The 21,679-nt window shown below is 47.3% G+C and overlaps 1 protein-coding gene across 4 annotated transcripts in view; it reads left to right on the top strand.

The window, feature by feature from the left end:
• The window catches only part of NFKB1 (nuclear factor kappa B subunit 1), a 149,778-nt gene that overhangs the window by 75,190 nt on the left and 52,909 nt on the right, over window positions 1–21,679 (top strand). For all 4 annotated transcript variants that reach the window (XM_039913678.1, XM_039913679.1, XM_029076687.2 and 1 more), the window contains exon 6: window positions 17,796–17,944. In XM_039913678.1, coding sequence (XP_039769612.1) covers window positions 17,796–17,944 — 149 coding nt within the window. The remainder of the gene's footprint in view (window positions 1–17,795; window positions 17,945–21,679) is intronic.

The following is a 21,679-nucleotide window of genomic DNA, read 5'->3' as shown; positions in this document are numbered from 1 at the left end:
GAGGGAGATGAGAGAGTGACACCAACATGGTGCCCCGGTACATTATCTGTAAGAGCTATTCACCTTCCGATTTGTCATGAGCTCCTTGTCAACAGGGGTTGGTTTCCATTTTTATCTTCTTCGTATATTGTCGAGCACACAGTTCGAGAGAGAGCCTTCTCACACAGCAGGTGGTAAGCCTGTGGCATTCACTGCCACGGGAAGTTGGGCAGGCGGGAAAACTTCCAGAGGTTCAAGAAGGATTTGGATAAGTGAGCGTTTGAGAAGGCTCTAATAAGGTGTTGGGAAATTTTAGGGATGCTAGAGAAATGTCAGAAGGTTGGTTAATTGGAGGGAAGAGTTAGGAATTTGTTGACATTAGCATCAGTGTCCACGAGCACCAGCTATCCACCATTTCTCTGACTGGTGGGTTGCTACTTTGGAAACAGACTGCGGGTTTTGGTGGACCAGTGTTCATTCCGGTATCAGATTGTACCCTCCCCAGCACTTAGTACAGTGGTCTGCACATAGTAGGTGGTCAGTAAATACCATAGCCGATGATAGATCATGGAGTTCTCCCGTTGTTTACTGTTCTTTTACCATCTCCTTTCAGCGAATTTGATCCTTATGAAGTGTTAGAATAAATACGACCCTAAAGATCTTGATCAGTGTAGAAAGAAAGAATTAAGAACACGGGCTTGGGATTCAGAGGACGTGGGTTCTAATTCTGGCTCCGCCACTTGTCTGCTGTGTGACCTTGGGCACGCCACTCAACTTCTCCGTGCCTCAGTGACCTCATCTGGAAGATGGGGATTAAAACTGTGAGCCCCGCGTGGGACGACCCAATTACCCTGTGTCGACCCCAGCGCTTAGAACAGTGTTTGGCACACGGTCAGCGCTCAACAAATACTGTAATAATAATACGTAATTACTAAGGCAGATAAGAGTATCATAGCATCAGGTGGAATTTATTCTTACTCTAAGATTTTGATAGGGAATGCGAGCGCGAGTTCCCCTCCTTGGAATCACCGGAGTTCTTTGGAACATTGTGAAAGGCTGTTCCGTAGATCCCGAAGCTTCTGCTGAGTCATGGACTGACTGACAGCTGGAGTTGTTCCTGTTTGGAACGGATCCACTTGCTCAAATTTCCATTTCTCTAAGGATCTCCAGCCTTTGGAAAAGTTGGGTGTTTGATCGTATCCAAAAGGTTTTTCATCCATCATTCCTCTTTCTTTTTTAAGCCCCAGTCTATTTTCAGAGAAACTGATGTGGTTTTTGTGTTTCAGCTCCTTGTAATGAAAACAGTTTAAGATTATTGCCTTTGATAAAAGTATTTGTTCCAGAACTCTTACTTAAGGTTATCTTTTCACTGTGAAATTTAGGGATTGGTTTTTCTGAACAAATTAAGAACCTTGCATTTCAAACCTTCAGAATTCAAACATCTGATTATGGGCAAACCCCTTTTCACTCCAGTTATTTCCCCCACCCAGCTCTTCCTCTCTCTTTAAGAACAAAGTATCAGTCATTTTTTTTTTTTTTACTAGTAACAGTAAGTATTTTCAGAATAAGCATTTTTCTCCCTACCTCTTTAAAATGTCATTTTATCTAATGAGTTCGCTCTTTTGAAGTACATATGATCAGCTTGCTACTTCAGGGTCTGATTACCCAATCTGGCTTTGGAAGGCTCCCTGAGTCCCTTTCTCGTCTCTGTTAATGGCATTTTGTCAGCACTCTATTTTGTAACTCATTAACCCATTCACCTAAAGGTAGAAGGAGGAAATAAAAGGTGCTGAAACTCAAGTTAATTTTACTGATTGTTAGTAACTAATAAAAAGGTTTTAAGATGATTAGGGATAATTTGTGGATTTCAGTTATCAGTGCATTCAGTGTCCTCCACACAAGAGATCAGTAAAACTAGCCAGTAGGTTTTACCAGCATTTAGTGCTGGTGATTTATTTTAGTAATCCTTGCAAAGTATCTTTTTCAGTTAGGCAGAACAGTGTGACCTGTGTATTCTGTGCACGGATGCAGGTGTTTCTAAATATTTACTGATTTTGCGGTCCATATTTTTTTCAACCTCGCTCACAGTTCATTTTCTGAAATGGCACCCGATGACTTGGCCACATCAGACATCAAGACACATTTCATTTTCTAGAAATGTAAAATTCCAATACATCTTCCACTCTTTTCACATTTGAACAAAGTGCTTACTGCAGCTTTGTTGTCCACAACCACTCTCAAGTTTGGTTAAATGGGGGAAAACTCGCTCCCTCTCATGTCTTGATTTCAAATTGTGTAAGAAAATAGTTCAACCTGGCATGTTTATTTCATGAGCACACATGAAGAGAGCGGAGCTATTCAGGGACTCCAAGGATAGGTAGAATCTCAGAAAGCCCATCCAGGCATGCCCCAGGTTAAAGTCTCTCTTTGGCTCATCCAACCCAGAGATAGAGCCATTAGGGCTTGATGCTTTACCCCAGGTTACTGTCAAGCTGAGAGACGAGTGAAAGATATTGTCTGAATCCACAAATACCAGAACAGATGAAAAGTTATGGCTTCATCACCATCTTGGCATTGTTCTCGACTCATCTTGCTCATTCAACCCTCATATTTAGTCTGGCACCCAATCCTGTCGGTTCTACCTGTAGAATCCACCCCATCCTCTTCATCCAGACTTCTCGGCTACTGTCCAAGCCCTCGTCGTATCCCGCCCCAACTACTGCATCAGCCTCCCCACTGACCTCCCTGCCTCCAGCCTTTTCACCCTCTAGTCCATATTACACTCTGCTGCCCGGATCATTTTTCAAAATGACTGTTCTACTCATATCTCTCCCCTCCTCAGAAACGTCCATTGTTTGCCCGCGCCACCCATCCCTGAATCAGATTAAAATTCTGTACAGTCAGCTCTTCCTCTCCAATTTAACCTCACTCCTCTCCCACTACAACCCAGCCCACACATTTGGCTCGTCTCACAGCAAACCACTCACTCTATCAATCTTGTCTCTCTCATCATCGACCCCTTGCTCACATTCTCCCACCTGCTTGGAATTTCCTCTGCCTTAATGTGACAGACCACTACTCAATCTCCAAATCCCTACAAAAATCGCATCTCCTCTAAGAAGCCTCCCCGACAAACCTCTCATTTTCCCAACCTTTGGGCCTTCTTTCTGCATTGCCTATGCAGTTAGATTTGTATCTCTTAAGCACTTTGACATTCTACCCCCGATCTTTAAGTCCTTATCCTTTATACTCTGCTACTTTGCCCATCTGTAGTTTATTTTCATGTCTGTGTCCCCCATTAGACCGCAAATTCCTTGAGGGCTGGGATCGTGTCTACTAGCTCTGCTGTATTATACTCTCCCAGGTGCTTAGAGAAGTGCTCTCAAAATCCTGTTGACTGATAGATTTCAATTTACAACATGTAATTCTCTGGGAAAATGTACCCCACAATATAGCTCTTCACCACACATTCAGATTTTCGGAGAACACATCACAGTCGTCCCATGGGGTACACCTCTATTTGATGTAGATTACTCACCGTGGCATGCAGAGGACCGTTTGTACCAGGCTGGCTGACGATTCTTAAAAAGGCGTAGGGAATGGATCACTGGGACAAGGTTTGCTAGGTCTCAAGTACTTGAACCACTCACTTTCATCAGGCACTAGCTGCTTGAGTCCTGCCTGGGATCCTAGAGGGCCCTGAGGCCCTGAGCCTCTTGGTGGAATCAGGCTGGCGCCGAACCGGGCTCAGGTAAGCTCAGGCAGTTAGTTACACAGTGCCCTTCTTCTGTTTCCTGGGACCCGTGCCAACTGGTGAGCAGGCATTGAGGAGGAAAGGGAGAAAGACTGCTCACCAGGAGGAGAGCATTTAAACCTGCACTCGCTTTCCTCGTGAATGTTACCCCAGCCGTACTGCAGTAACGTTTTGCATGCTGCTCGTGTGTCTAGAGCCCCAAGGCCATTCAGAAGGGTAGCAAGCTTGTCAACATGTCTGTTCTGCCAGACTAGCACTGCTGTTAAAGAAAAAAAGTGAAGGGTTTGGTTGGGCAAAATCCCAAATTGTACGGTGCCTCCCTAGCCCCAGGTGAAGCTGGATTGAACCCAAAAAATCTTTCCCTGTGGTAAACTCTGCCAGTTGTAAGTTCTAGTTGATCTTCTAAAAGATCCCTCATCAGAGTTCGTTCATTCTGTGCAGAGCACTGTACTAAGCGTTTGGAAAGTACAATTGAATAACGAAGAGAGACAATACCTGCCCACAGTGGGCTTACGGTCTAGAAGGGGGGAGACAAACATCAAAACAAGTAAACAGGCGTCAATATAAATAAATAGAATTATACATATACACGTATATACGTATGTGCTGTGGGGCGGGGAGAGGAGGGAAAGAGCAAAGGGAGCGAGTCAAGGTGACACGGAAGGGAGGGGGAGCCGAGGAAAAGCGGAGCTTAGTCTGGGAAGGCCTCTTGGAGGAAGTGAGCCTTCAGTAGGCCTTTGAAGGGGGGAAGAGGGATTGTCTGGCGGATTTGAGGAGGGAGGGTGTTTCAGGCCAGAGGTAGGACGTGGGCCGGGGGTCGACGGCGGGGCAGGCGAGAACGAGGCGCCGTGCAGAGGTTAGCACCAGAGGAGCAGAGTGTGCGGACTGGGGTGTAGGAGAGAAGGGAGATGAGGTAAGAAGGGGCAAGGTGATGGAAAGTTTTGAAGCCAATAGTGAAGAGTTTCTGTTTGATATGGGGGTTGATGGGCAACCACTGGAGATTTTTGAGGAGGGGGTTGACATGCCCTGAACATTTCTGTAGAAAGTCAATCTGGAGGAGAGGCCGGAGGTTGGGAAGTCAGAAAGGAGGCTGATGCGGCAATCCAATCGGGATAGGATGAGTGATTGTACTAATGTGGTAATGGTTTGCATGGAGAGGAAAGGGCAGATCTTGGTGATGTCGTGAAGGTGAGCCTGGCAGGGTTTGGTGACGGATTGGTATTTGGTATTTGTTAAGCACTTACTATGTGCCGAGCACTGTTCTAAGCGCTGGGGTAGACATAGGGGAATCAGGTTGTCCCACGTGGGGCTCACAGTCTTAATCTCCATTTTACAGATGAGGGAACTGAGGCACAGAGAAGTTAAGTGACTTGCCCACAGTCACACAGCCGACAAGTGGCAGAGCTGGGATTCGAACTCATGAGCCCTGACTCCAAAGCCCATGCTCTTTCCACTGAGCCAGAGAGAGCGGAGTCAAAGATGACACTCCGGTTTTGGGCTTATGAGATGGGAAGGATGGTTGTGCCATCCACAGTGACGGGAAAGTTCGGGAGAGGACAGGGTTTGGGAGGGAAAGATAAGGAGCTCTATCTTGGACATGCTGAGTTTTAGGTGGCAGGTGGACATCCAAATAGAGATGTCCTGAAGGCAGGAGGAGAGTTCATTCTAGTGATCTAAAATGTATAGAGTGGCCAATAGAAGTGTCCTTTCAGTGGGAGCATTGTATTACGTCCTAAATGCTTTTGGGAAATACTCTGCCACAAGATGCTACCTGAAAAATTGTACTAAAATTGCAGTATGCCTGAGGACAAATGATAAGCACATTGAAGGGAGTTGAGACTAATTGGGCCATATTATTTTATAGAGACTTCTTTCTCCCCGCCACCCAGTATCATTCTGACTTATCTGAATCTACTGCCTTTCAGTTCACTTTCACCCATCCAGGGGTTTTTGAAGAACCGAGAGATTTCACTACTCTGCCTCAGTTGAGGAAAAGTTGATGTTTCCCCAGTCTTCTGATCTCACAAACTCCTAAATGCCTTAGTACTTTTGCAAAACAGTCCTTTCACAGTCAACCCCAGGATGGACACCTGCAATTTGAGATAACTTTTAAAATCAGAGAGACCTAAGTTGCCCTAAACCACTGTCTTTACTTGACAGGGCTGAAAAAAACAGTAGGAGGTTTTTCTCGTAACTGATATCCAGCAGGACAACGGAATCCGTGGCAAACTTCTGTAGGGATACGTGAAGTAGAGATCACCTATGAGGATGCGTGTGTAGGCGAAAAGGCCAATGTGGCCACGCTGGAAGGACACAGAAAGGTCGTCTCTTACTGTGGTGGTGTGCTTAATATTTGCAGTGCCTGACGCTGTTTTCTCTTTTGCCTTCTTTTCTGTCTTTCCACATGAAGTTCTTGTTCCAAGGCACTCCCTAATGGCAGTTGGCCACATGGGCCTGTCATCCGCAATCGACTCCCAGTTTGCAGCTGCGATGTAGCATTGCCTGAGGTTTTGTTTTTACCATGTCCTTAAAATGCCTCCACTGCCCTCCTTGTTCTTTTGCCTTCCGAATTTCTACTCTCCATACAGTAGCTGTTTGGCTATCCTGCTGTCACTCATTCTCCTCACACACCCCACCCGGCATAACTGGGTTAAGGTGAGCCAACTGTGCTAGGAAACTGACTTCATTGCCCGTGATCTGATCTTGCCACTTGCTATCGAGTCGGGCCCGTGCGTTTCGCTGGTGGATCTGCTCACGGAGCAGAATAGGGTGACACCTGTGTGTGATCCAGGTCTCACGGCCCAGAAAGGGGGTTGGACCACATCACATCTCTGAAGACCTGTAGGTTGGTCTGGAATCTGATTCCACAGTGCTGTCACACTCTTGTTTGACCATCTCCCAAAAGGATGTGCTAGCCATCTTGATTTGGCTTTCTACTTCCTTGTCTATTATTGTATCGGTGGCCTAGGGGGATGCAACGAAAGTACAAAAGAGAGTTCTTGACGGCAAGAAGCCTACAAACTCTTATGGTACAAACTCTCCTTTTGGCCCAATCCCAATCTTATCAGTTTGATCTACAGGGTAAAACAGAAAACTTTAGACTCTACCCTCAGAGAATCCATAATCACTTTTGTTGGCTCAGGAGAATATGTACTTTCTCTCAGTAGCCATCATTATTTCACTCCGAGGGAAATATTTCACTTTGGCCCAGGCCATAGGTGTTAATTGATATCTCCATTACTTCTATTTCAGAAAACTACATCAAGCATGTGGTTATTCATCAGAAGGTGTTGGCCAAAAACCCCTAAGGGAATCTGGCTGGTCGTCATGGCAGCCAAGAAATTCTGAGCAACCCCATACTAAGAATAAATCATAGATCAATATATATATAATTTATGTGTATAGGTACATATCTATATAAATATATAACAAACATTTATATATTTAAATAATATATCATCATAAGTGTATATTTGAATAATATATTCTTAGCATGGGGTCTCTCAGAATTTCTTGGCTGCTAAAATATGTATGCACATGTGCACACACACACACACAAAGGTCTTTTGGGTTTGAAAATGACACTTTACAGTGGGTTTTCATCCCTGTGAGTCTGAATTTCTGAAAAGATATGCTATTCCTCACCGTTCATACTCAGGAATAATAGCGCACTTTTTCTAGCACCAAGTTCACGTGGCGTGAACCATTTAGGGGCTGCTCAGACCACAGGGACGATGCCAAGAGACTGATACGGACCTGCAGTCGATGTAGGTTAGGGTTAGGGAAGAGGAGGTGGAAAGATTATCCTCCTGTCGGTAGAATGGGGCAGAATCGGAAGAACGAGACTCGATTCGTCTCTCTAATAGTGATGATGGGTCATGGTAAGCTGGCGTGTTGTCCATTCTCCTTAAAAAAGGAGAGTGGCTTTGTTATGGCAGGGTGAGGGCTGTAACCGTAATAGTAATTACTAAATACCGACTGCATGCAGAACATTGCGTGCAGAAGCGACCCGGCCTAGCAACAAGAGCACGGGCCTGCGAACCAGGGGACCTGGATTCTAGTGCTGGCTCTGACCCTTCCCTCCTTTGTCACTTAGGACTGTCACTGTAACTCTCTGGGCTCATTTCCCCTGTAGAACGGAGATTCAGGACCTATTCTCCATCTGTACTTAGACTGCGAGCCTTATGTCTAATGCGATTGAATCGTACCTACCCCAGTGGTCGGTACAATGCTTTACACATTTTAAGTGCTTCACAGACTCAACTATTAATGTTGCCGGTGTCGTTTCTGTTACTGTCCTTAATAAATAAATGTCGGGAAAGAACCCATGACATGACGGGGCTTGGTGAAGGCATGCATTGGAGTTGACTGAAGAAGGGTGGACACGGGAGTGGTGACCTCCACGAGAGAGGTTACCTCGCTCAACCCCCTGGCCCTTCTCAACCTGGTCTCCTCCAGCACCACTTCACTGCTCTTTTTGCAGTATGAAGTCTGTGGCCCGGGGCGGCCCCCCGAGTGCCGTCTCTGAACTGAAAATCTCTGTGAGATCTCCTCAGCAGCAGACACTGCTATGCCCTCGTACATTTCCTGAGCCATTGCTAAGTATGGCCCACAATAGTAAATACAATATAAGGGATTGGGGTATTAGAAAAGTAAAAAAAAAAATAAGGTGGTGTGGAATGTTTAGTCTTGCAATAAAATTGCATGTAGGTCAGGTGGAGTCTGACACGTCATTTCGACTTTCCCCTCTCTCCTCGCAACTTGTTGTTCCTGAAGCCTCAGGACTGGGGCTTGCCCATCATTTCCCATCGTTCTGGTCATCGCGACCACCACCCACCACTGGCCAATTAACAAATGAGATCCTTCTTAAGGATTTTATTATTAGTAGTAGTAATAATAATAATTGTGGTATTTATTAAGCGCTTACTGCCTGCCAAGCACTGTTCTACATGCTGGGGTAGATTCAAGGTAATTAGGTTGGACACCGTCCCTGTCCCACAGTCCCGTAGTCTTGATCCCCATTATACAGATGAGGTAGCCGAGGCACATAGTAGTTAAGTGACTTGCCCAACGTCACACAGCGAACATATGGCAGAGCCGGGATTAGAACCCACGTCCTCTGACTTGCGGGCCCGTGCTCTTTCTTCATTCCCTCCACGGCAAAGAATGCTCACTCACACATTACCTAGGCAGAAGCAACTATGACATGTTGAGGTTATTGCTGTGGTGCACGAAAATAGGAAACTCAGTTGCATCATCTCTGATGGTCAGCGTTTAACCAGTACTTGCTCTGAGCAAAGTCTCGGGCCAGCCTCTAGTAAACTCTTACGAGTGGAGGAGAAAACTCCAGCCTACGGATCCACTAGAGTACTGTGAGAGCTGCACCTAGATAGTACCTGATACTTTTCCTCCCCAACCCCTTGGCCGGCTCTTCCTGCGCCCTCTCCGTTCCATCTCGCTACATCCCCGTCCACCAACTTCCCATTCTTAACCACGCCGTCACCTCACGTAGCAGCACGTCAAATTCAACCTGTCTGAAACCCAACTTCGCATCTCTCCTCCGCAAGCCCTGTCCTCCTCTCAACCTTCCAATCTCTGTCGATAGCAACTCTGCCGACATCGTCTTCCCGGCCCTGAAAGCCGCATCCTTGGGGACCTTGTCAGTGTCTGTCAGTTTTCACGTTGAATCAACCTCTGAATGCTACATTTCCAAAACATTCCCTGCATCTGCTAAGTCTCCACCCAGTCACAGCGCTTGTTAAAGAGCATTGCGGCCCAAGATTAGAGGTCAGGGGACCTATGTTCTAATCCTGCCTCTGCTACTGACCTGTAGGGTGACCTTGGGTGAGTCACTTAACTCCTCCGTGCCTCATTTTCCTCATCGTAAAATAGGGATTCAGCACCGGTCCTCCCTCCTACTTAGATTGTGAGCCCCTGTGGGACGGGGCCTGTGTCCAAACTGATTATCTTCTATCTGCCCCGATGCTCGGCACACCGTAAGCGCTTAAAAAATACCATATTATTATTCAGTCACTCAGCATGTCGTGGTAGGATAACAGGAAGCCTCCTCACTGGTCTTCCTACCTCCAGCCTCTCTCCGTGTGTGTTCCCCCACGTTACATCCATGTGCTACGGCATCAGCACAGTTTATTTTCCTGAAACATCACTTGGCAGACATCTTTTGACTTATCAAAACCCTCAAAGGCCGCCCATTTCCTCGTCTGTGACCCACAGTCTCCTTGCTGTCGGCTTCAAGACTCTTCCCTATCTCTTGCCATTTTATATATCAGCTCCCTTTGCCCCCTGCTCCCCGGCCTGCAGTCTTTGGACCTCTCAAGCTTCCTTTCTAACTGGGCCCCATGCTTTTCTAGCCTGCCCCGGACCCCTTTAGATAAATTACTAAATGTCGTGGGGTGAATATCAAGCGCCGTTAGGCTCAAAGCATAGTGGAGCAGTTGGAGGAAGAGGTGACAGGGTTATTCTCTTTTAGAAAGGGAGTTGAAAGCTTAAATTTGTACTTCTATGACCACCGCGTAATGCTTGATTCACACCAGAGAAAATGTGGGCCAGAGTGTAGAACCGTGGCTAGTCTCCTCCCCGTTTTTGCTTAATAAATATCCGTGGGACCGGCTGACATTTTAGAAACCTCCCACCTCCTCCTCACCGAACAGTATAAAGACTGTGTGTACAACCATGAAAAATGTTTCTCCCTAGAGTTCAACTTTCTGCTTTCAGTTATTGTTTTGGAAAGTCCACAAAAGCCAGTCGCCTTCTATGGAGTTTCACTGTGGTTTGGCCGGCGAAGACCAAATGATGTTGTACTACCTTGGACTCTTTCAAATGGATCAAGCAGCACATTGAGTCACTGACAAACTTTCCAGGTTCTCCACCTCAGAGATGATCCAGTTCCTCATTCTTGCTGCCACCAGATCTAGAAGTGATGGTTAAAAAAAAGTGATTCGGGGGAGGTTTTTGTTTGACCCCAACAAACGCTTTCCTTCAGAACTTGTGACTCATTCGATAGAAAGTGGCCCATCTCTGATGAAGCAGGGTTTATACCTCCTACTTAGAGATTGATATCGGTATGTAAAATATTCTCATGCCGATCTTATTGAAGAGTATTATGGAGAGGCTGCCCGATGTCAAATCCATCAAGTCATCCTTGCCGTGGTTTTCACGGGCCCATTTCACCAAGGTGGGAGTGAATCGACTGCCCCCGCTGAGTCAGGATTAGATAGGGAAATAAGCCAAAAAAAAATTCCAAATTCCGTTGGAAAGAGTATTGACCTAGGAGTCAGGAGATCTGAGTTCTAATTTTGACTTTGCTGCCTTGCCTGCAGTTTGACCTTGGGCAAATCACCTAACTTCTCTGGGAAGGTAACTTCAATGGGTAGCGGCATGACGTAGTAGATAGAGCCCGGGCCTGGGAGTCAGAAGGTTATGGGTTCTGATCCCGGCTCTGCCGCTTGTCTGCTGTGTGACCTTGGGCAAGCCTCACTTTCCTCGTCTGTAAAATGGGGGGTGAGTCTTTGAGCCCCACATGGGCCAGGGACTGTGTCCAACCCGATGTGCTGTATCCACCCCAGCGCTTAGTACAGTCCCTGGCACTCAGTAAGCGCTTTAATACCAGAATTATTATTATTATTCCCTTTGCCTCAGTTTCCTAATCTGTAAATTGGGGATGCAAAATTGGAGGGCAGGAGGAAGACCGAGTTGCCGGAACAGATGTGTACATATCATTCCTCTTCCTATCACCACCACCTCCAAAATAAATCCCCTAAATTGTCATTGAAAATGCCTGAGGGTGTGGCTGAAAGTATTTCTGAGGAATGAAGGAAGATAAAATACTTCCTCATCCCAAAACATTCCAATACAATGGGAAAGCAGCATGACCCAGTGGGAAGAGCTCAGGTCTGGGAGTTAGAAGATCTGGGTTCTAATCCCAGCTCTGTCACTTGTCTGCTGTGTGACCTCGGGCGGGTCACTTAACTTCTCTCTGCCTCTTTTTCCTCCTCTGTAAAATGGGCATTCAATACCTGTTTTTCCTCCTACTTAGTCTGTGAAACCCATGTTGGACAGAGACTGTGAACAACTTAATTGTTAACTTGTGTCTACCCCAGTGCTTAGAACAGCGCTTCACATATAATAAGCGCTTAATCGATACCATTAAAATCTCCTTTTCTCCCCACTTTCCAAAAGTGAAGAAACCCCCGAATTGTTATTGAGGGTGCCAACTTTTCATTTTGAGCATGGAGCTGAACATGCTTGGGGGTGGAGCTTTGACAGGATTGGGGGAAAGAGGGAGGTTAAGAGGGGAAAAAAATAAGAAAAGAGGTGGGAGGAGGCAGTTTCGAAGGAAGGAGAAAGGAAGAAGAAGGAGAAGGAAAGAGGTTTCCTTCAGAGAGAAAGAGGGGCAGGAAGAGGAAGGGAATGATATTCACCCATGCTGTTCTCTGTTCTCCCTCTCCTCTTCCTCCTCCTCTTCCTCTCTCCCCTCTGCTCCCTTTTCCTCTCTCCCTTGACCTCCTTCCCCTCCTCCTCCTCCTTCTCTATCGGTCCTTTTCTGGGCTTCAGTTGGACGTCAGAGGTTCCTCTCCTTCTCACCCTCAAGCCCTCTGAGGAAATGCCGAGTGCTCTCCTCACCCCCTCCCTCTGGGCCCAGGCAGCCCCGGGGAATCCCCCGTGGGCGGGGTGAGGGTTACCGTTCCGGAGCCACGGGGGCAGTAGGGCACAACCCATGGAGCTGCTCAAGCACTTTGGGGGCAGGAACCACCACCAGCAGGAGAAGAGGAAGACGCCACTACTCCCGCCGCCCTTCTGGTCCTCAGTGGGCATTGGGGCTGGCCGCAAGAGCTTTCTCTTGCCTCTACCCCCGCTGCAGAAGCACCCCAGCGCCATTGCCCCGCCGTGGATCCTGGCCTGAAAGTAGGGCCGAGCTTATGTCGCCTCACGGGGTGTGCCCTCCCACCCCCGGGACGCCACGCCTCCCTTGGGTCCACCGGTTTCCTGGGCAGATCGGCCGGGCTGGATCTGGTAGACGGCCATTACTTCCCGGGGCTTCACGGCGGGGGCCTGACAAACCTTTCGCTTCCAGCCCCAATGACTGCTGCTGAACAGAGAAGCTGTGGGAGCAGTGACCTCTTCTTCCTGTCTCCTCCTCCTCCTCCCGCCGGATGGGGGCAAGGGGTGTACCCACCGTCTCGACTCCACCTCTGGGCCCTTGCCAGCTCCAAGAGTTGGGGCAGGCCAACTACGGCTGCCCACCCCGCCCAGAGCTTTGGGGACAAAGCAAATGGATTCTTTCCCACGTGCCAACCCTTTGGCGGCTGTCGCTCCCCTCACCCTGAGATCAGCCCCTTGGGTTGTTACCGTTCTAATTAGGGGAGTTTTTTAGAGGCTACCACATACAGATTCACTGGGGACAACAAAATTCCAAAGTCATCTTCAATCAATGGGTATTGAACCCAAGCCCTGTGCAGGGTGCCAAATTAAGTGTACAGAGGGTATGTAGGGCCATCGATACCTCTACTCCAGTCCGCTACGGCCTGGGCAACTCCATTTCGAGCATCCTGGGCAAATAACCCTTCATCACTGTTTCTGGCCTGCTCCTCCTCCTCTCCCTCTTTTCCCTCCTCCTTCCCCTCCATCTCTTCCCCCAACACCCTCCATCAGACTTGGTTCTCTTTTGATGCCATCATTTCCCCTGTCATTCGCACTCTCTTCCGGAAGCCCCTCATTCTCCCCTCTCCCCCCAATCCCCAATCCCGTGGGCAAAGAAGGGAGGAGTCAGTCAATCAGTCGTATTTATTCAGGAGTTATTTTGTGCAGAACACTGTACCGAGCACTTGGGAGAGACTGTGAGCCCGTTGTTGGGCAGGGATTGTCTCTAGCTGTTGCTGAATTGTACCTCCCAGGCGCTTAGTACGGTGCTCGGCACACTGTAAGCGCTCAATAAATATGATTGAATGAATACAATATAACGGTTTTGGTTGACATGTTCCGTACTCACAAGGAGTTTACAGTCTAGAGGGGGAGATAGGCATTTAAATTACAGTTGTCTGCATCTGGACCTATAATAATGATGGTATTTATTCAGTGCTCAGTATGTGTCAAGCACTGTTTTAAGCACTGGGGTAGATACAAGCTAATCAGGTTAACCCGCATGGGGCTCACAGTCTTCATCCCCATTTTACAGATGAGATAATTGAGCCACAGAGAAATGAAGTGGTTTGCCCAAGGTCACACAACAGACAAGTGGCGGAACCGGGATCAGAACACGTGTATTCTGACTCCTGAGCTCATGTTCTTTCCACTAAGCCATGTTGGATATAAGTGCTGTGGGGCTGAGGGTGGGGTGAATAAAAGGTACAAGGGCGATGTAGAAGGGAGAGGGATTAGGGAAAATGAGGACTTAGGGAAGGCCTCTCGGAGGAGACGTGATTTTAATAAGGCTCTGAAGGTGGGGAGAGTGATGGTCTGTCAGATATGAAAGGGGAAGGAGTTCCCGGCCAGAGGCAGGATGTCGACGAGGGTCTGTCAGATATGAAAGGGGAAGGAGTTCCCGGCCAGAGGCAGGATGTCGGAGAGGGGTCGGCGTTGAGATAGACAAGATTGAGGTACAGTGAGTAGGTTGGTATTAGAGGAGTGAAGTGAGCGTGCTGAATTGCAGAAGGAAATCAGTGAGGTAATATAAGAAGGGACAAGGGGATCGAGTGCTTTAAAGATGATGAGTGCTTTAAATTACACCTCCTCTGTGCTCTTTAACGTCTCTTCATTGTCTCCCCTCCCCCTCTCATCTTTACCTTTAAATCCCTCAACATCCACCTCTGCCCCCACTGCAGCTCACTATCCTTACTAGCTTCCTGCTCATATGTCCCCGTTTCCCACCGATTTCGGTGGATTTTTCTCATTTCTTCTCTCATTCCAGTCCCCTACTCTGATCCTTGGAGACTTCGACCTCTAGCTCAAAGATCCCCCCTTATCTCCCGGCCACCCGTGTCCTCACCCTCTGGGACCTTTTGGTCCACCACATTTCTGCCACACATAGGCATGAGGAGAAGCGTGGCCTAGTGGATAGATCACGGGCCTGGGAATCAGAAGGACCTGGGTTCTAATCCTAGCTCCTCCACTCGCCTGATGGGTGAACTTGGGCAAGTCACTTCACCGTTCAGCGCCTCAGTTTCTCATCTGGAAATTGGGGATTAAGACCATGAGCCCATGCGGGACATGGACCGTGTTCAACCCGATTAGCTCGTATCTACCCCGACGCTGCACATAGTAAGTGCTTAACAAATACCATTAAAAGGGGAGCTCATAGTAGATCTCACCCTCTCTGGGAACAGTGCTCTAATCTCACCAACTCTGATTTACCCCTTTCGGACCACAGCCTTCTGACCAGCCGCCTCGCCCACACATTCTGTCCCTTTTCCCCCCTGTGGCCTTGGGTGATGGGCTCTTTCAACCTGCCCCAGGCTAACACGTCCCTCCTGCCCTCTCTCTCAAGTTTTGATGCTAAATCCAAGCCCTCAACCCCACCTCTCCACCCAACTCAACCCCTTCTGTCCCGCGCGCTTCCGTCACTCGTGAGCCTCTCAGCTGTAACTCTGGATCACCCCTGCATTTCGCTGCTTGCACTCCTGCACCCGTGCAGCTGAACACTGCTGGTGAAAATCCGGCTAACGGGATTTAAATTCACTTCAAACCATTACCGTTCAACTCTGTCTTGTGTTCGACAGCTCCTCCGTTCGTCTCCCATTGATTCTCTCACCGAAACCTCCACGACTTATGTCACTAGTTTAGCTCTCTTCTGGATTCTAATTCCGGCTTCCCCACTTGTCTGCTGTGTAACCTTGGGTAAAGCATTTAACTTCTCTGGGCTTCAGTTTCGTCATCTGTGAAATGGGGGTTAAGACTGTGAGCCCCACATGGGAATGAACTGTGTCCAACCTGATTAATTTTTATCTACCCCAGCGCTTAATACAGTTCCTGGCACGTAGTAAATGCTTAACAAGTACCATTTTTTAATCAGCCCCCCCAAACCTCCCTCTCTAAACCCTGATGCCTCCCTAACTATTTTCCTGTTAATGAGAAATCATCAATCAGTGGAATATATCAAGGACTTGCTGAGTGCAGGCCAGCATGGAGCAGTGGATAGAGCATGGCCCTGAGAGTCAGAGGGTCATGGGTTCTAATCCTGCGTCTGTCACTTGTCTGCTCTGTGACCTTGGTCATCGCTTCACTTCTCTGTGCTTCATTTACCTCATCTGTGAAATGGAGATTGAGACGGTGAGCCCCGCACGGGACAGGAACTTTGTGCAACCTGATTTACCTGTATCCACCCCAGCGCTTAGTACAGTGCTTGGCACATAGTAAGCGTTTATAAATACCATTATTATTAGTATCATCACTGTACTATACCTTGGCAGAGTACAATACAGCAGAGCTGATAGGCGTGATTCCTGCCTTGGAGGAGCTTAAAGTCTGAGGTGTAAAATCCCTATAGTCTTTTGTTCGCCTTTTCTTTGCTTTTTTACTCCTCCTCTTTTTCCTCCTTTACAGCTGCCTCTCAAGAGGAGATCTCCTACCTGCTCAGTAAATCTATCCCTCTACCTGTGCCTCTGACCCCATCCTTTCTCATGTCTTGGAATCACTGGCTGTCACTCCTCCAATTCCTTACCTCCTGTGTACAACCTTTCATTCTCAGCTTGCGCCTTCCTCTCTGCCTTCAAATCTCACTTACATTAAAAAAACACCTCTCCGCATCCCATGTCGACTCCAGCGACTGCCCCATCTCCTTCCCGCCTCTCCTACCCAGATTCCTTTAGAAGGTTGCCCATACCTTTAGTTCCTCTCCTGCACCCCCATTCTTGCCCCACTTCAGTGAATCTTTCGCTCCCTTCGGGCTACCGAGACCACTCTCTACAAAGTCGCTGGTGACCTCATAGCCAAGTTCATCGGGCTGTGCTCCGTGACTCCTCCTCAACCATGTAGCCACTTTCAACACAGATGATAGCCCATTTCTCCTGCGGCCCAGTGCCACCTCCTTGTCCCAAAGCCCCCAATCTTGGCATCACGCTCAACTCAGCAGGCATTCAGCAACCACATCCATACATCTGCTAAGTCATGCCAGTTTTTCCTCCAAGCCATTTCCAGGGCTCACCCCCTCCTCGCCACCCAAATAACTGATTTTCCTTACTGGCCCCCCAGACTCAACCCTCTTCAGTTCATACTCATTACTGTTGCCTAGACCATCATCCCAAAACGTCACTCACCGCTGCCTCTCCATCCGCAGAAACGGCCAAAGCTTACTTTGTGCGGAGTACTGAATTGAGTGCTTAGGAGAGTAAAGTTCAGTAGAGTCTGTAGACGTGATCCCTACTTACTACAGTCCATGCTCACCCTCCCGTAGCCCACCTCTGACGCCCCTTCCTCCTGCGGCAAAATCTCCCACACCTCAGCTCTCCCCATCTTCAAAGTCCTCCTGACAGCTCACCTTCACCAACAGGCCTTCCCTCGATAATTCTCAGTACGCCAACAGCCAGCGTCTCATACCTATGAACGTATTCATACCCATCCCCGATTCTTGTGTGTTTGTATGCGTATACAATTGTACGTAAAATTATTCAATCTGGTCCCACTCTCTGTAAATATTTTTAAGTGTGCCTCTCCTGATGTCATGTCATCTCCTTTTGGGCAGGAACCTGTCTTGCTTTTCCATTCTCTCCACTTTCTCCAGTGCTTAGTATGGTGGATTGCAATCAGTCAGTAGTATTTATTAAGCCCCTACACTGTGTGTAGAGCTCTGTAGTAAGTGCTTAGGAGAGTACAATAGGGTTACTACTAGGCATGATCCCTGTCCTCAAGGAGTTTACAATCTAGTGAGGGGGCTACACACAAGTATGTACAGTGCCTGGCACATAGTAGGCACTTAATAAATGCCCTAATTATAATTATTATTAACCAGACATGGGCATCCGTTACCCGATTTGGACATCCCGTGATGGAAGAATTGGGGAATGCTCTTCCCCCCAATATGACTGTCTGCAAATTGTTTCCTATACAGATCTGCAACTACGTGGGGCCCGCTAAAGTCATCGTCCAGTTGGTCACGCATGGGAAGAACGTCCACCTACATGCCCACAGTTTGGTGGGTAAACACTGTGAGGATGGGATTTGCACAGTTACCGCAGGACCCAAGGACATGGTTGTAGGGTAAGAGACTGTCTGCCGGGTGTGTGCTGTGAAGAGAGAAAGGGATTGACCAACTGGGCGCGGGGCAGAAAAATCTTGGTTCGATAAGCCATTCTGTCAAAAAGTACTAAAAGTACCACAGCTGCAGAGCATCGTCCTAGGTATCCCGAGGTCCTCCGTTGGTAATCCAAGTTGGGGAGATAGAGGGAGAGGATGGGGGTGGGTAGGAATCATCTCTGTCTGTTGCCAAATTTTACTTTCCAAGCACTTCATACAGTGCTCTGCACATAGTAGGTGCTCAAAAAATTCGACTGAATGAACGGATGAATGAATCGGGTGCCGGGGTGTTATGTCTCAATAGGGTCAATTAGGGACGGCGAGGGGAGGGGAGGGCATTGTGGTGGGGGTGGGTTCGTGCCTCAGCTTTGCTGCCAGAGTCAACCGCAGTATTCATTATCACAGTAAGAAAACATTTATTAACATGCCGAAAAAGCCATCAAGCACAATGGATAGCATACAAAAAAGCAGCAAACGCAGCGGATCCACTGGGGGTGATGAGATGTCTGGCACCATATAAGACTTCTAACCCGCGGGCGATGAGACTTTCCTGTCGCGGGATGATCAGTCCCGTTAAGGGCCATATTGACATGGGCGTCCTCCCTCCCCTCTGAGCCAAGATGTCCCTGGGGTCCGGGCTGTCACTGCCTTCCTTTCAGTGTCCCCATAATGATAGGCATTTCCCCCAACCTTTTATACCAGTTGATCGTTACATCGAGCTTCTTACGCCTAATTATTCTCATCTATCAATTTACAGTTCCTTTGTATTCCATTCTTAGAAAATATCTCAATTGGGGCCCCTGCGGGGCCTATCTTTGCAAGAACCCTGTCTTCTGTTGGGTTGGGATCAAAGGAAGCAATATCCAAAGCACATTTAGTTTAACAAGTTGTTAAGGCAAGGTGCCAACTACAGCTCTTCATGGGTCATAGAGAAGCAACATGGCTCAGTGGAAAGAGCCCAGCCTTGGGAGTCAGAGGTGATGGGTTTGAATCCCAGCTGTGCCACTTGTCAGCTGTGTGACTGTGGGCAAGTCACTTCACTTCTCGGTGCCTCAGTTCCCTCATCTGTAAAATGGGGATGAAGACTGTGAGCCTCTCGTGGGGCAATCTGATTACCCAGTATCTACCCCAGTGCTTAGAACAGTGCTCGGCACATAGTAAGCGCTTAACAAATGCCAACATTATTATTATTATTATTATTATTATTAAGGGTCAGGGCTCTTTCCTAGGTTTCCAGATTCCCTTGTGCTCTCATGGGCCCATTTGACTCTGTTTCCTTTGGGTCTTTAATTTTCCCCCTAACTCCACCTTGGGTTTGTAGCTATGGGGAGGAGAGGCGGAAAGAGGAGGAGGGAAGGATGGGAGAGAGAAAGAAGGAAGATTGGAGAAAGAGAACCCCAGCACCCTAGATACTCCAATTTCAAAGCCCTGGAGGAATTAACGTAGCCTTATTCAAACAACTTAATGGTTTTACGTATCCGAGTCCCAAATGGGAGCCGACACCTTAGCAGAGAGCCCTTGGGGGCAAGGATACTTAACGAAACAAATTCTTCCCGGTCACCAGAGGGATCCTGGCGGGGCACCCAGCCATGATTTTATCTCAGTTCCAGCTCCGTATCAGAGAGCCCCACATCGAGCCGGTCCGAAGATCTTTTGGAAATGGTATCTCCTGATTCCGCAGCAAACTCTTGCAAAAGAAATGAGTTATCACAAGCTGTGGTGATGGAATTTCATCCAAACCTTAATGTGTTTATGTTGCCCCCGACCCTCTGGTTTAGCTTTTAGGATTAGATTTTTGCTAAACCAGTTAAAAAAACCGGTTTTTCTAAACTATCCCATCTTTCTTCATAATGTCAAGGTTTTTCCAGAGAAATGCTAGTCAGTACATTGCACTAGAACTAAATTCGTATTTCAAAACCTTTGAAGTTCCATGAGTAAATTCACCATAAACATTTCTTATCGCTGATGAATATTGTTTAGCCTCAGCATGTTGACAAGTGTACCGTTTTACATGTGGAACATTTGTCAGATTACTCTTGCACTGTTCTAGACTAGGGAATCGAGTTTGGAAAAATGCCCTGCATTTGAGGGGTGGCAGGCATAAAAAATATCGGGGAATTATGAGAAGTAATCCCTCAAATTCTTAAAATATTTCTTTTTGTTATTTCTATTTATCGCCCTTCCCTCAGCATGGATGATGAAATGAGAAGAGTTAGTTTCCATTTTTAAGCACGCTGGAATCTATGCATTAAAGTTTTCAACTCGCTGGAACATCACAGCCAATGTGGTTGGGATTTTTTTTTTTTTTGCTAGCTTCACTTCTGTCTTTTTATTTCTCTTTTTTGTTTTCTGGTTTTCTCTTTGCCGTTTGAGCCTGTCCTAGCGAAACTAGTGGGGAGTGTGCACCGGTTTGACAGTAAAGGGAGACTCAAGCTACCCTCCCCACTAAGAATTGTGATTGTCTCTATCTGTTGCCGAATTGTACATTCCAAGCGCTTAGTACAGTGCTCTGCACGTAGTAAGTGCTCAATAAATACTATTGAATGAATGAATGAATGAATAATCTTTACTCCTTTCAGAATTGTCATCTCTCATAGTTGCCGGGTCCTCTGCCTCCTCTGGATGCTTCTTCATCATCATCAGTATTTGAGTGCCTATTCATTCATTCAGTAGTATTTATTGAGCGCTTACTATGTGCAGAGCACTGTACTAAGCGCTTGGAATGTACAGTTCTGCAACAGAGACCTATTAGTAATCGCGTAATGATAATTGTGTTTAAGTGTGTATTATATGCCAAGCACTTCACTAAGTGTGGGATAGATATAGGATAATTGGGTTGGACGCACTCCTCATCCCACACAGGGCTCATAGTCTTAATCCCGATTTTAAAGATGAGGTAAATGAGGCACCGAGAAGTGAAATAATAATAATAATGATAATAATGGTATTTAAGTGCTTAGGACATGCCAAGCACTGTTCTAAGCACTGGGGTAGATACAAGCTAATCAGTTTTCCCACAAGGAGCTCGCAGTCTTAATCCCCATTTTACAGATGAAGTAACTGAGGTACAGCGAAGTTAAATGACTTGCCCAAGGTCACACAGCAGACAAGTGGCAGAGCCAGGATTAGAACCCACGTCCTTTGACTCCCAAGTCCGTGCTCTTGCCACTAGGCCATGCTGCTTCTCTTTTTTTTTTTTAATGGTACTTGGTTAAGCGCTTATGGTGTGCCAGACACTGTACCAAGCGCTTAGGGTGATACAAGTTAATCAGGTTAGACACAGTCCATGTCCCACATGGGGCTCACAGTCTTAATCCCCATTTTACAGATGAAGATACTGAGCCAGACAAGGTGAAGCAATGTGGCCTGGTGGATAGAGCATGGGCCCGGGAGTCAGAAAGACCTGAGTTCTAATCCCACCTCTGTCATTTGTCTGCTCTGTGACTTCGGGCATATCATGTCACTTCTCTGGGCCTCAGTTACCCCATCCATAAAATGAGGATTAAGATTTTAAGCCCCATGTGGGACACAGACTGTGTCCGACCTGAATACCTGATTATTTATCCCAGTATTTAGTGCCTGGCACATAATGAGCACTTAAATACCATTTACCAAAAAAAAAAAGTGGCAGAGCTGTAATTAGAATCCAGGTCCTTCAGATTCCCAGGGCAGTACTCTATCCTAAACTATGCTGCTTCT

Source organism: Ornithorhynchus anatinus, chromosome 12 (assembly GCF_004115215.2).
Source record: "Ornithorhynchus anatinus isolate Pmale09 chromosome 12, mOrnAna1.pri.v4, whole genome shotgun sequence".
Lineage (NCBI taxonomy): Eukaryota > Metazoa > Chordata > Mammalia > Monotremata > Ornithorhynchidae > Ornithorhynchus > Ornithorhynchus anatinus.
Note: the sequence above shows the minus strand (reverse complement) of the source record. Positions and strands in the feature narration are given on the sequence as shown.